Here is a 13,954-nt window from a genome sequence, read left to right on the forward strand (position 1 = left end):
AAATTTTTTAGGTGAGGCGGCAGAAATTTGGATGGATTTGACGTTGCAATTCTGGAGAGTTTCAAAGGATTTTGACTAAAATTGACTAAGGGGACTCGCTAGTCATTTATGCTTTGGCTTTATCTATTCGGAATCGGATCCATTGAATCCACGCAGCTGATTGTTGCGCTGCCGCCTCGCATACCCTGTGCGGCCAACAGCCCTCCCGAGTGGCCGTCGACGTCTGGTACGCGCGCACCACCCACCACACCCTGCCGCCGTGCGCCCGTGCCCGACGCCGAACGCGATCGGGAGGGAAGGGGCACGCGCTGCCTGCCTGTCCGCCGGGCCGTGGGGGAGAGATCAACGGGGGCCGCGTCGCCTCTCCTGTTGCAGCGGGTGCCTTTCGGTGGTTCGCGGCAGGAACACGTGGCCGTGGCCCGCGCCGATCCGCATCGGCATCGGCCAGCTAGCTGACTCCGAGACGCGATCCGGCCGGGCCAACCGGCCAGGGGAAAGCTGCTTCGAGGGAGCCACAGCTCTCTGACACCGTGATGCTTCTTCCCTTTCAGTTCTTCTTGGAGGAGCATTATTCAGACGGAGCAAAGGCGCCCCCTGTCCACTTCGCAGCTCCCAAGCTAACCCAAACAACCAATTCCATCCACACCGCGTCGCGTTACACCGGCATGTGAGAGTGTACTGGAAATCATTGCCGGATCATGCCGTCCCGTCGTAAAAATCCAGTCCTAAAGGACGCACCACACCATATCTCCCTGCCACGTACGTACGTACGCGCCAAGGGATCGAGCACACCACATTCGCATCAAATTCACCATCAATTAAAGCATCTCCAGCGAATTTGGTAATGGAGTGCTCCAGCAGATTACCAATCACTTTCCCAATACCAATTTTTTTTTTTGCAATCATAAAAACAAGTCCCTCTCTCTTCCAAATAGAGGTGATTCATCGTCGTTACAAAATCCACCGTTATCCTTGACGCTCAGGACATTTCACAAGAGAACATGGAGGAGGAGGAGAGCTAGAGAGAGGGAGGAAGAGGAGGAGATGCTCCCTTGCGCCGCCATGGATGAGCCGCGTGGCGGGGAGCTGCTAGTGCTAGCGAGCCCCGCAGCACCAAGGGCTCCACCGACGGTAGTGAGGTCAGTCGCCTCCTGGCCTGTGGCGTCGAGGCTTCCATGCCCGTTGCTCCCCCCATCTCCGCCGCCGCTGGTGAGCCGGTGAGGTCCGATGCTTCCTTCTACCACCTCGAGCTGGTCGCAGGGAGGACGGTGTAGGGGCCAAGGCGACCACAGCCCGATTACGAGCGGGGCAAAGCTTGGAGGCCACCACAGGCGAGTTGTGGAAGCGCGCATGGAGCACCGCCAGCAAAGGGGAGACGGCTGGGCGCTGGCGTGGGGAGGAGGAGTGGCGATCAGCGGATGCGAGGGTGGCGGGAAGCCAGGAGGAAGAGGAAAACTGGAAGAAACGAGGGGAGGAGAAAAAAGAAAAAAAAGAGTAAAGCCTCTGATGTGTGGGCCCCACGTGTTGGTGGAGGTATTGGGGATTAGCTTTTGATAGTCTGCTGTGTGAGTGATCAAAAAATGCAAAAGTAGCTATTGGAGATGGAGAAAGAAAGCATTTTAGCGGTGGAAGATGAGCAATCTGCTAGAGATAGCGTGCCATGAATGGACGTCGTGGAGGCCAACCAATTGGTGGGTAGCGCGGGCATATGCGTGCATGTGGAGGGAGGCGGATCACCGATGGATGGATCGATGGGGAGGGGATTGAAGAGTTTGGTCGCGAGCACACATGGCATGGCACGCTTCATTACTCGCTCTCGCTGGGACATCAACGTCGTCCGAGCTATAAGAGGTCGACGACGCTAGCTCGCGCTGTTCACGAGTGAATGAGCGTGAACTCAAATCAAATCAATCATGGATCATGGTATCGATCATTCACCCGGGCAGCTCAGAGGGGTTGTTGCTTGGGATTCAAGCACTCGCGCCGACAGGACATCAACAAAAAAAATCTCGTGCGTAAACTGGTTTTGTCACTGTGCATCGGTATTCGGTTTTTGAGAAATGTTGCAAAGTTGATCGGTCAAAAAACTAGGCGTAAACTAGTCATGGTTGGCTTCTGGCTAAAGTTTTGGTCAGACCTGTTCAACCAAGAAACACCGTACCATAGCTTATTCGTCCAGCATCGTCCAACCAAACTGGATGAGAAATCCTTGTTCGAAGCGGATTGATTCAACAGGCGAGCTACTGGAAGAGGTTACACCATACCATCGGCGGAACTCAGCGCAACCGTCATGTGAAATTCGACAGCGTGACAGGCTGTCGTCTCCACAGTCCGGTGCCGATCTTCAGTGCTTGCCGAACTAAACCAGCAACACAGTAGGTGACCCGTTTGATTCGGTTGCAAAACACGTTTTCGATTAAAGGGTAAATGGCAATCAGGTGTAGAATGAGACTTGTGTGCCTCCATTTGGAATCCATTACAGATTTAAATCTGTAGAGCAGTGGAAAGCTACAAAGTTACAGGCACGCATTACAATTCAGAGAACAACTTTTCAGGGTTCAGACCATCCGCAGCCATCCATGGAACATTGGAAGCACAGCAATACTGCAAGAGGCATCGTCGTGCACGCGGGGACAAGCATGTCCAGCCAGCCAGCCAAATCTCCAGAGCTGCGAAATCTCTCCCACCAAACTGCACAGGCACAGGACGTACCACTACTAGCACTACCACGCTTTTGAATCATTGCCAACCCCAAACCAACCTTCCTGTGCTCCTTTCTCCATGCATCAACATGCCCTGGCCGGCTGGCCCTGGCCCCTTTCTCTCTCTCCCTCTGGGCCTGATGATTCTGTTGCAAAGGCTGCACTGGGAAGCCGCCATCAATGGCCGTGTTTCACCTTTCCCTTCCCCGTCTTCCCCGTGCCGATCCCTCTGAAAAGATTCCCCGTCGTCTCGCTTTCTTTCCCAAAGAGGACCACTGGAGTCTGGTCCGGACGGCTGCATCACTGACTCTCACTGTACTGTGCTTGGACCCTCCTCTCCCTCTCTCACTCATAACGACATGGCACCTTTGCATTGCACCACACTACTAGTAGCCCAGTACCTCTTGAGCAACTTTGGTGGCCTAATCCAGTGCCCTGAGCTTTGCATTTGCAGCTCACAGGCACTGCATGGTTTGGGTTGGTCCTTGTTCCTCAGCAGTTGAGCTGCACAAACCAACTTCTCTTGCACAAGGTAATGTCTTCAGGCCTGTCTGAGTTGCAATCCGGTTGTTTTCTCACCTGCTTTGGGTCTTTTAATCTCCATTTGCGTGAGTTCAATCTTACAGTTTCCAAATGCTTGCATCTTACTATTCCAATCCAACGACAAAGCAATAAAGAAGTCATTTTTTTTTTGTCATTTGATTCGGTCAGCTCACATGGTTCCTTGCTGATGCACACATTCTCTTCTCCTTCTTCCACCTTGCCGCAGTTCTTGGCATAGCATTGCATCACATGCCATGTGAGTAGCTGACCATAGCTCACTCTTAAGCACCACACCAGCAGCGGCAAACCACCGCTAGATCTCCCAGGGATTCGGCGATGGAGCAGTCCTGCTACTTCCCTCTGCGGTGGGAGAGCACCGGCGACCAGTGGTGGTACGCGTCGCCGATCGACTGGGCGGCGGCCGACGGCCACTACGACATCGTGCGCCAGCTGCTGCACCTCGACCCCAACCTGCTCATCAAGCTCACCTCGCTCCGCCGGATCCGCCGCCTCGAGGCACTGTGGGACGACGACGCCCGCTTCGCCGACGCGGCCAGGCACCGCGCGTCCGTCGCGCGGAGCCTGCTGCTCGAGTGCGAGTGCAGGAACCACCACCCCGCCGGCGGCGGCGAGAACACGCTGCTCCGGGCCGGGTACGGCGGGTGGGTGCTGTACACGGCGGCGTCCGCCGGGGACGTGGCGTTCGTCCAGGAGCTGCTGGAGAGGGACCCGCTGCTCGTCTTCGGCGAGGGCGAGTACGGCGTCACGGACATGTTCTACGCGGCGGCGAGGGGAGGGAGCGCCGACGTGTTCAGGCTGCTGCTCGACCACGCCATGTCGCCGAGGTGCTCGACGAATTGCCGCGACGGCGAAGGTGGCTCCGGGCGCGGCTCCGTGTTCCGGCTGGAGATGATGAGCCGGGCCGTCCACGCCGCGGCGAGAGGCGGGAGCGTGGAGATGCTGAGAGAGCTGCTCGAGGAGCGGCGCTCCGGCGTTTCCGTGTACCTCGACGTCCGTGGATCCACCGTGCTGCATGCCGCTGCTGGGAGGGGCCAGCTGCAGGTGAGGCATCTGCTTCGTTGCCATTGCTTGCAGGCATCTTTTTCCAGATGCTTTAGATGTTTTTTGCTTCAAACATGGAATCTTGGGTGGATCAGTTGTTAGTTTGTGCAATGGTATCTTCCATGGATGAATGTTCTAGGGTGTTTGCATGCTTAGGAGTTCGATTTGCTTCTGGCTCTTCATCTTGAATGCTCGGTGCAACGTGGATTTACTGAAGATGGATTTCTTTGAAATTGTGGTTGAGTTACTTCATAACAGACTTTGCTGAGGCTTATATGTTTCTCACTTAGCTGGATGATATTGTTCATACAGAAACGCTGAGTGTCATCTAAGATCAATGTGTTAGTTCACCAAATTCCTTCAACAATCTTAATAGTTTAATGTGACAGTGATATCACATCCAGATGGCAAATGTTCCTTGTGTGATTTTAGTCACTGGTTAGAGTTTACCTTGCACAACAGTATAACTATTAAGGTAGGGAGTCGCTATATACTTGTTGACAGGCCTTTTTATTTCCTTTCTTGGTATGATACTAAACATAGTTATCAACTCGTACAGTTCATGATCAGAATGTGTAGGATGTTTAGTTAGATATAAAGCTAGCTTCCTTTCTGATTAAATTAGTCAATATGTCCCTTTCTAATTACTAGCAATTATGCCCGTGGGTTGCAATGGGAGAATTCGTTCCGATGTGAAAAAGATATTGATCTAAAATTCATGCGATTAGCATAAATGAAAAAAATATATATATATTACATGCCTTGCTATATAGCATGAGGGAACAAACATGGTCTATTTGTTATTTGGGCTGTTAAACCCTAAAGCCCAAATTAGTTGCATATACAGACCCAATCCAAAGAGAAAATAAACAAGACCGGTAACTTGACCTCATCGGCAGGGTGTTGCGGTTCCTCACGCCGCCACCGCCGTCGTGCGTGCATTGCAGTGGTTCCTTGCTAGAGCCTCGCCGGGACAAAGATTCCAGCCACCAATTTCATATATGAGGGTACCAGGAGAGAGAGGAGATTATGTAGATTTCATTTTGGTGGTTTCAGACAATGATTATTAAAGTGTGGAGGAAAGCCGAACAAGAATGACCATTATTGTTGTTGTTCTGGAGCTCGTGAGGACATGGCGTACTGTAGAGGAAAGATGAAGTGGCTGGGAAGAGGGAGTTGGTGGAGGAGAAGCTTGCTAGGGCCTAACCTTGATTGATTGTTGCTTGGAGAAGGAGATTGATGGAGCCATGCTTTCGTGGAGAGAAACAACGACAGGGGAGGAGGTGAGCGGTGCAGCTGGGCGGTTCGGCAGGCTCGTCATGGTACAGTAGAGGCGCTCGGCAGGAGCCGCAGGGCTATAGGCATCAGGCAACGCCGAACTTTGCAGCTTGTTCAGATGGAGGATCAAGGATGGCAGTAGCACGTAGAAGCTGAGACGGAGACCTGTCGAGCGGAACCGTGATGAACTCAGATAGAGATGACGGTCAAAAAAAGAGGAAACCGAAAAACAGACAGACGAACCAAAAACCAAAGAATTAAAGGGCAGCACTCGTGAAGGATTTGTTCTGTACTCGTGAAGGAAAGGCTGGACTTCAGGTCAATTGCAATAAAGTTTGGGAACCTTTTTGCAAAATTATCAAGAACTATTCCAAGGACTGGTTGAGGGACTTTTTTGCAAAATAACCACGACGGTTGGAAGAAACAACCGCACTTTAATATTATTAGGTAGAGATAGAGATTTGACACCAGAGTGTATAAACTTCCTGCTGTTCCAGTTTAGCTGAAATAAGATCACCGGAAAGAACTACTTTTTAGATCCACAAACTTCTTGATGCTATGCAGCCAAGCTTTATATCCTGCTGCTGATATCCAGACAACTCTGTTCCTGTTTCTTGATGTTGCTATGCAACCATATCCTTGTCTACTTTCAGTTGTATGTAGCTGTGAATTGCAAAGTAGAAGTTTCGTCTTTCTGCACCTCATGTTGTACTCATGTTGTAAACATACCTTATGCAGGTTGTCAAGTACCTTCTGGCCTCTTTCGACATAATCAATTCAACTGATAATCACGGGAATACAGCATTACATGTAGCAGCCTATCGAGGGCACCAACCTGTTGTCGAAGCATTGGTTACTGCATCGCCATCAACCTTGTCAGCTATCAACAATGCTGGTGATACGTTTCTCCATTCAGCAGTTGCAGGATTCAGGACCCCAGGATTCCGACGGCTTGACCACCAATTGGAGCTGATGAGATATCTCATACGCGAAAGAACGACAGATATCCAGAAGATCATCAACCTGAAAAACGACGCCGGACTTACCGCCCTTCACCTAGCTGTGGTTGGCTGCGCGCACCCAGACCTCGTGGAGCTCTTGACGACCACCCCGTCAATCGACCTCAATGCTGAAGACGCCAATGGCATGACCGCACTGGCACTGCTGAAGCAGCAGCTGCGTTCAGCAACGTCCGACCGCCTCATCAAGCAGATAGTCTCTGCCGGAGGAATATTGAATTCCAGCATTCTGAGAACCCGGTCAGCAATCGCGTCCCAGATTAAGATGCAGGGGGGGTTCGCAAGCAGTCCCGGAACCACTTTCAAGGTATCAGATGCAGAGATCTTCCTATTCTCGGGTATCGGAGCTGCAGAGTCTCAAAGGCCAAGCTCTTGCTCCAGCAATGGCAAGGATGACCCTGCTCACGCAGATGCAAGCGGCGGGGAAAACCATAGATCGTCGGAGAAGAGGCTGAGCTCTGCGAGCCGTGCCAAGGACCGTCTGAAGATGATGCTGAGATGGCCCCGGCACAAGGAGAAGATGTCCAAGACGCCGAAGAAATCGGAGGAGAGCAGCCCGCTGGACTCCATCAAGAGGCTGGGCGAGCACGGCGTCGAGACCCCGGCTCCCCTGAGGCAGAAGTTCACCAAGACGACGGCGCTCAACGGAAAGCGGACGCTTGCGGTGAAGAGCTCCACCCCGAGCTCCTCGTCGGCCACCAAGAAGAAGCTCAACACGAAGCTGATCCACGGCATCATGGAGGCGATGCCGCAGCTGGCGGCTCCGTCGTCCGCGGCGCGGTCCCGGGCCACGAGCGACACTCTCCCGAGGTCGTCCATGTCGTCCACCGCGCCGCCACCGACGCTGGCGAAGCTGAAGGACATCTGCCTGGACGACGAGATCTCCATGGTGACGCCGCCCCCCGTCGGGAGGCTGAAGGACATCATCCTGGACAGCGACGACGCCGCGGAGGAGCCCTCGTGCTCCAACTCGTCCATGGACGATGGCAGCGGCGGCGACACGGGAGAGAGCGCGGCCCGGAAGCACGGGTGCGGCAACGGGAGGCTGATCAACATCTGCTTCGGCGCGCAGGGCCTCACCGTGGAGGACTCGGTGAGCGGGCAGCCGACGAGCAAGATGTTCAAGCAGCAGTGCCTCAGGGTGTCATGATTGGTGTGGTGCTTCGTTGAGCTCCATGGTTAACTGATGCGTGTATCATAGCGTGGTGTGAACTGTGATTGGTTTGGTATCTCTCGCGTGTAGCAAGGCGTGATTGATTTTCTGGCTGTGCCGCCTTGCATTACTAGTGGCGATCCAATGTATTTGTTCTTGTGTTAAACTGATGCTGGTGACGAATTCACAGCTCATTTCTAATTCAGAGACGTCCTTGATTAAAACTTTAGGAGGCTTTTGGGTAATCCAGTACAGCAATATCAAACAGGGAAGCGATTTCTCGCTGGCAGGCAAAAGAAATGGCGCCTTCACGACGACGACGACAAACTGCGGAAACGTAGTTATAGAAGATAGAAGCAAAAAAACTGGACGTGCATCTGCAAAACAACATTTCCTGTAAATGCTAAGCAAGAGCAGTTCATTTCGCTCATGCCCAACAAACTAGAACTTCCTTCACTACATCAAAATTCGGATTTACAGCAGGAAGCAACTACACAATCTAAAATAAGAAAAAAATAAACAACAGAAGATGAGAACTGCTATAAGCCGCTGAGCAAACCCACTTGAAATAGAGGTGTTGCAGCAAACAATGTGCCATTTGAACCTCACCAGTTCGGCATCATTTTTGTATTATCATGTTGCCATCACTCTTCTGCGGTGGCGTCAAAAAATTACCTTCCTCTAGGCACATAAATATGTTCACTTTGGAGCTGTCCACGGTGACCTCGACCTCCAGTGCTCCTCCTTCAAGCACAAGATCTCTCTGTTTTTACAAATGTTCAAGGTGATTTTCATCCTCCAGGCTCGACTCACATCAGCAGCACCAAAACTGATGGCTCTCACACACCAGTTTAGAAGCAATTGAGCATCCACCGTGTGCAACTGTCCAGCCATCACCAGGCAAACATTTAGCCGCGAGAGGCGATCGCTTTGTTGGATCAATAGGTTGGCAACAGCCTCTTGCCCTTGAAAGGGCACGGAAGCCAACACAGCACCATCAATTGATCTCTCCTTCCTCTGCTTCTTTAACACTGGGAACACTGCTCGGCTCTTCGTCATCCTCCTCCTCATCTGCCTTCATGAACAATCCAAGTTGTTCCAACGGATTGACAGATCCCGGAAGAAAACCAGGCATGCAATCTTGGGAGTGCTCTGGACTAGTCTCATCAACAGAGCTCACAATATGTTCTGCTGTGGCTGTTCCAAGCATTTCCAAGTCCTTGAGATGGAGGTTATCATTAATTTCTACAGTTCTCTCCATCTGCATATTGGATTTAATTTTTCAGCAAAATGGCAAAAACAGGAAATCACGATTACTTGTAGATGAGGTTTCCACTTACCTCCTGTAGGGCCTGGCGAGCCTTTTCCCTCTCGAAGTCCCGTTTCCGCTTCGCTTCGGCTTCGGCTTCAGCTCTACGAGCCTCCATGGCTGCATTGCCTTCAGCCAACAGCCGTGCTTTCTCTGCATCCACAAATAATGAAAAAAACAACGCTTGAGGGAGGGAGGGAGGGAGGGAACAACTAGCAGCAACAATTCAGGTGGATATGCCTTTTACCTTCCTTCTGGAGCTTTTCCAGTTCCTCCTGCTTGTCCCCACCCTGAACAATAGATCAATAAAGGTCAGGGATGAGTCACATTATGAACTGAATCAGTAATGGAAGATGCTCAATGAACAAGGTCCTATTACCTGGCTCAGAATGCCACGAGCTTTGACAATCACATCAGCGTAACGGCTCCTCAAAACGGCTGCTCGCAAGAGCCTGTCCGGTGAAACTTGCGTATCGGGTTTTGAGTTTTCCCCTAAATGTTTCATTGGGAAAGGATCAGATGATCCGATCATCTTAGTGCGCTGAGACTGCTCAACAGTCTCATATGCCTACAAATTCATGCTTACCCTCTGGTGCAGGCTTTGATTCACTATCCTCTTCACGGAGTCCCACAATATCAGCAGGACCTGTGGTTTAAGGACCCGTTAGCCCACAAATAGAAATAATTCAAATACAGTTTGCAGCAGAATAGCTAACAGTCACAGGAAGAAACCATACAGTTGACATCAGCTGGACTAATAACGTCACTCTTTTCTTGCTCCACCAGCTGATCAGGTTTCTTAGGCCCCTAAAATTAAGGAAAAAAAAGATCATTTCAGTACAGATCAGTTAACTAAATTGAAAGGAAATCCACATGTTGCCACAAGAAATCTACATCAGAATATATAAAGGTTAACCTATCAACAGAATGGCAGGACAATTTGAATGCAGTTTTACAGAAGTTAACCTATCATAAGAACAAAGGTATTTGCCAAAGAGACACGAATGCTGCTGTCAGCAGGAGCAGCAAGAAAACAGGAGATTGTTGGTAAAAAGTGCCAGTGACTATGGTGGGAGTAAGCAAACATCAGAAGAGAGGAAACAAACACCAAAACTGCCTCCAGTCACAAACAAATGATGTCTTGGACATTGATAGTCTCCGAAACATGGATTTGACTTAACACTTCTTTTACGAACCATTTGTGAAACATAGCAAAACTATACTTTAACATTTCCTGACATCTATCCATACTCCATACTTTTTTATAAATATATACAACATTTAGGTAGTTCAAAAATTAACAAATTCGCTTGTCCAAACAATTAACATAACATGTAACCGAAATTTGAATCATTTATTGAAGACAACCCCAAAACATCACTTATTTGTGACCGGATGAAGTAATATATTTAGACTACTGATCACTCAAATAATCCATTCACTAATAAGGTTCAAAGGTCTATTATTATTTCTAAAGCACCCAATTATAATCACCCAAGTACCTTTGCAAGCTTTGCTGGGCTGCCCACTTTTTCAGATTCGCTTTCAGAGTCGCTGCCTGAGTCAGAATCTGCATTACCAACACCATTGTAAAAATCTTGGGACTTTTTGATATCTCAAAACTGGAGAAGTTTCAAGACAGATTTTACTATATGACTGTTCTGCGCATTGCCCAAACAATCAAAAGTTTCCAGGAGCTTAATCTATGATGTTAGTTAGCTATTAACTAGTACGGATGAGGGAAGTGCAGCATGGTGTCCTGCTGAATTGAATCCTTAACAGCCCATTTCTTCTTTGAATCCCGCTAAAAATTACCAAAGGGGGAAATCATGACACGCACGACACTTGTTAAGTGCCAAGTTCGCTCCTCTACTTTTAGTTCCATGCCAAATTTGCCACTCACTTCTCAGAGTTTTTAACTAACATAGAAATATGATACTAACATATTAAAAAAGAAAAACGTGAAGTGATAATAACCATGTTTTCAAAGGATTTACATAGAGTTGGGAAGGAAAACAGCATTTTCATTATACAAGAATGTCTATAATAATAGTAATAAATGCAGATAAACACTGTGAGACACAGACCGCTAGAAGATGATTCAGATTCGCTGCTGGAACTACTTGGACTAACGCACTTGTTACTCCTGAGTTGTGCATCTTTGTCTAACATGATTGGGGAGGCATTGCCACAGATATCCACATCCTCCTCGATAGGCTCGCCACCTGCATGCAAACCAAAAAACCAAATTTTGACTACTGCACAAAAGGCATGTAATTTAAATCCAGTGAGAATTTCAAGGTAGAAGGAAATAAACCTTTGCAAGGATTTGTAGACGAGTGGCTAAGGCCAGAAACATTCACAGCTTCGTTCTCAGAAGGCTCAGATTTCACCTGCTGATTCTGCTCTCGCTCCTGCAAATACTTGTCAACCTGTTTCTTCAGCTCGAATAGCAGGTCATCACTGACTGCCTGGATATCAATCTCTATCTCTCCATCACCAGCAGTATCTGTATTGCTGTCCATGCATTGCTGCAGCAGTTCAACGATGTGAGCAGGTAAATCATCGGCTATTTCTGCCAATGAATTCCCAAAGGCTTCTCTCTCAGCAGCTGTCATCTTCGGCTTTACAGGCTCTGTTTGCCGTAGACCCTCCACTGACACATCACTGCGGTCCACGGGAGGAGTTTTCCTCCTCTTTGAGTCAGCCTTGTCAACATCAACATGCTTCTCAATGGCTGCAGAAGCCAACTTCTTCTCAACTGTTCTCCATCTATTTTCAAACATCTTGTTCAGCTGGATGGCCATGTCATGCACAGCATGGCCACGAGGATTGTAAGTCATTGCGTTGTTGAAGGTCAGCCTAACATCAGCAGCAAAATCTGATGGACTTGTGTATGAGCCAGATTCGAGCTTCTTTTGGACAGTACCAAGATCCATTGGGGTCTTGATAATGTCAAAGTAATCAGGAATTTGCAGCTTCACGACATCAACTGGGATATTGAATATATGACTATATTTCTGAGTCATGAGCTTCTTCAAAATAGCTTCACACTGCTTAAACACTGCAGCTTCAGATAACTCCACAGAAGGTTCAGGCCGGGGTTTCGTAGGCAAGAACCGTCCCTTTGCACCACGGATGACATTGGTCCCGCGGTGCAGCTTCTTGGCTCGAGGGGCAGCCGAGGAAGACAACGCAGGTGCCCGACTCACAGGAGCAGGGGCTGCAAACGCTGGCTTCTTGAGGAGATCTCGCACGGAATCAAGCTCTGCCCGGAATCTCTTCCGAAGATACCGACGCTCAGACGAGGACATCTTGGACGGCACAAAGATCTCCCGCTTCACGTCAAAGCCATCGCTGTTCAGGCTGATGCACTTGCGCTTGGGCGCTGCCGAGACCTCGGAATCAACACGAACAGGGCTGCCAGCTGCACCTTCCGACTCCCCAACAGTCTCTGAGTAGCCCCGAGGCGCGGCTGCCGCCACGCCCCGGAAGGCCATTTCCTCATAGCCCCGTTTTATGGGCCTCTGCTGCCCAAACTCCATTAGGACCGTCGGTGTCATATGCCCAGGCGCCAGCGGGACACGGATCTGTTCACCATTTACAACCATCTTCAGCGACAACAGACACCAGATTCAAACTTCACAAGCAACAATACAAAGCATGTACAGACCACAATTAACAATATCCTCTCCAAAACCCTTATCCGAAACGGGAACCTAATCCCAACCCGAACCCACCAACTGCGCACTAATACAACGCCACACCGCTCAAATCCTCAAATTCGCGCCCGAACCAGAAACCTAGCCGCACCAATCGAAGAAAACCCCCGAAATCCGAAGCTACCCCCAAATTCGAAGCAAGAAGGGATACGAGCCCTGACCTGGTAACGCTGGATCTGAAGGAGCTGGGACCCCAAGGACGGGATCCGGGCGCGAGGGGACAGCGTCCAGGCGAGGGCGCGCCGGCGAGCTGGATCTGCGCTGGAGAAGAACGGATCTGGGAGCGCGGTGGCCGCCCGGTCGCGCCTCGCCTTATCCTCTTTTTTATTTTCCGCCTCCTCGCCGCTCGAGTCGAGTCGTCTCCGTGCTGCTTGCTTATCCTTTTTTTCTTTCCTTTTCCTTCTCGAAGAGACCGGGCCTAGAGAGCGAGCGAACCCGAAGTGTGGAGACCCGCTACTGGCTCCCGCGCACCCGAACTCGAAGCGGTGCGGTGCGAGCAATGCGACTGTGACGCGCGGGGTGGCGAGCGGGCGCGGGGTGCGTATTTATAGGCCTGGGAGGGGCGCCGGGGCGGTGCAAGTCGGATCCGAGCCGTCGGCTCGCGGGGATCGGACGGACCAGGAGTCAGATCCGGGGGTGGGCCCGTGGTGAACGGGTGGGGCACGACGTGACGTGGAGGCCGGGGGCGCTTTGACTTTCTTCGAGATGGTTTCCTACCGGACGCGGGGTTTGCCGCCTGATGTACCCATGACCGGTGGGGTAGGGTGGTTGTCTGGGTCCACACATCATGGAGAGTGCGTCGGAGGGGAGGAGTAGGCGTTGGGGATCGGCCGTCTTTTGTCGAGCACGCGGGATCTGGGTACGGTTTGGGCGCGGGGGTGACTTGGTGGAGAAGGATACATGACACGTGGAAGCAGCTGCATGGCTGGGTCCCCTGCTGAGGTGTCGGGCGAGAGCATGTAACGGGTTTGGGGTTTTGGGTCCCGGTACATCTGGAAGCATAGGTGTGCCGGGTCGGCTTGGGCCGGGTCTTACAGCTTTAGGTCCACTTGTGTTATGGACCAAAAACTTATCGCTTTCCTGTTGTATAATACCCGTTATTAGCCCAGTACGGTTACGGAATGTGCTTTTTTGGGCCGTACTTTTGCACATGGGGTGCTGGCGGT

The 13,954-nt window shown here is 50.6% G+C and overlaps 2 protein-coding genes across 3 annotated transcripts; one reads left to right on the top strand and one right to left on the bottom strand.

Moving 5' to 3' along the window:
* Positions 1-2,761: 2,761 nt before the first annotated feature.
* On the top strand, positions 2,762-7,962 carry LOC101785961 (ankyrin repeat and death domain-containing protein 1A). Its single transcript, XM_004952948.4, has 3 exons — positions 2,762-3,234; positions 3,472-4,307; positions 6,324-7,962. Exons 2-3 carry the CDS (start codon positions 3,582-3,584, stop codon positions 7,752-7,754), a joined length of 2,157 nt encoding a protein of 718 aa, XP_004953005.1. The 5' UTR covers positions 2,762-3,234; positions 3,472-3,581; the 3' UTR covers positions 7,755-7,962.
* Positions 7,963-8,123: 161 nt separating this feature from the next.
* LOC101786373 (transcription factor GTE8) lies at positions 8,124-13,298 on the bottom strand. 2 transcript variants are annotated; one of them, XM_004952950.3, is made up of 10 exons: positions 12,950-13,298; positions 11,384-12,656; positions 11,154-11,291; positions 10,569-10,636; positions 9,804-9,873; positions 9,653-9,712; positions 9,446-9,558; positions 9,314-9,356; positions 9,098-9,219; positions 8,124-9,018 (listed from the first exon to the last, which is right to left on the bottom strand). In XM_004952950.3, exons 2-10 carry the CDS (start codon positions 12,627-12,629, stop codon positions 8,755-8,757), a joined length of 2,124 nt encoding a protein of 707 aa, XP_004953007.1. In that variant the 5' UTR covers positions 12,630-12,656; positions 12,950-13,298; the 3' UTR covers positions 8,124-8,754. The 2 variants fall into 2 exon arrangements, with proteins under 2 accessions (XP_004953007.1, XP_022682005.1); XM_022826270.1 differs by having other exon boundaries at positions 11,384-12,677.
* Positions 13,299-13,954: the final 656 nt, after the last annotated feature.

The sequence above is a fragment of the Setaria italica genome, chromosome I, assembly GCF_000263155.2.
Source record: "Setaria italica strain Yugu1 chromosome I, Setaria_italica_v2.0, whole genome shotgun sequence".
NCBI lineage: Eukaryota > Viridiplantae > Streptophyta > Magnoliopsida > Poales > Poaceae > Setaria > Setaria italica.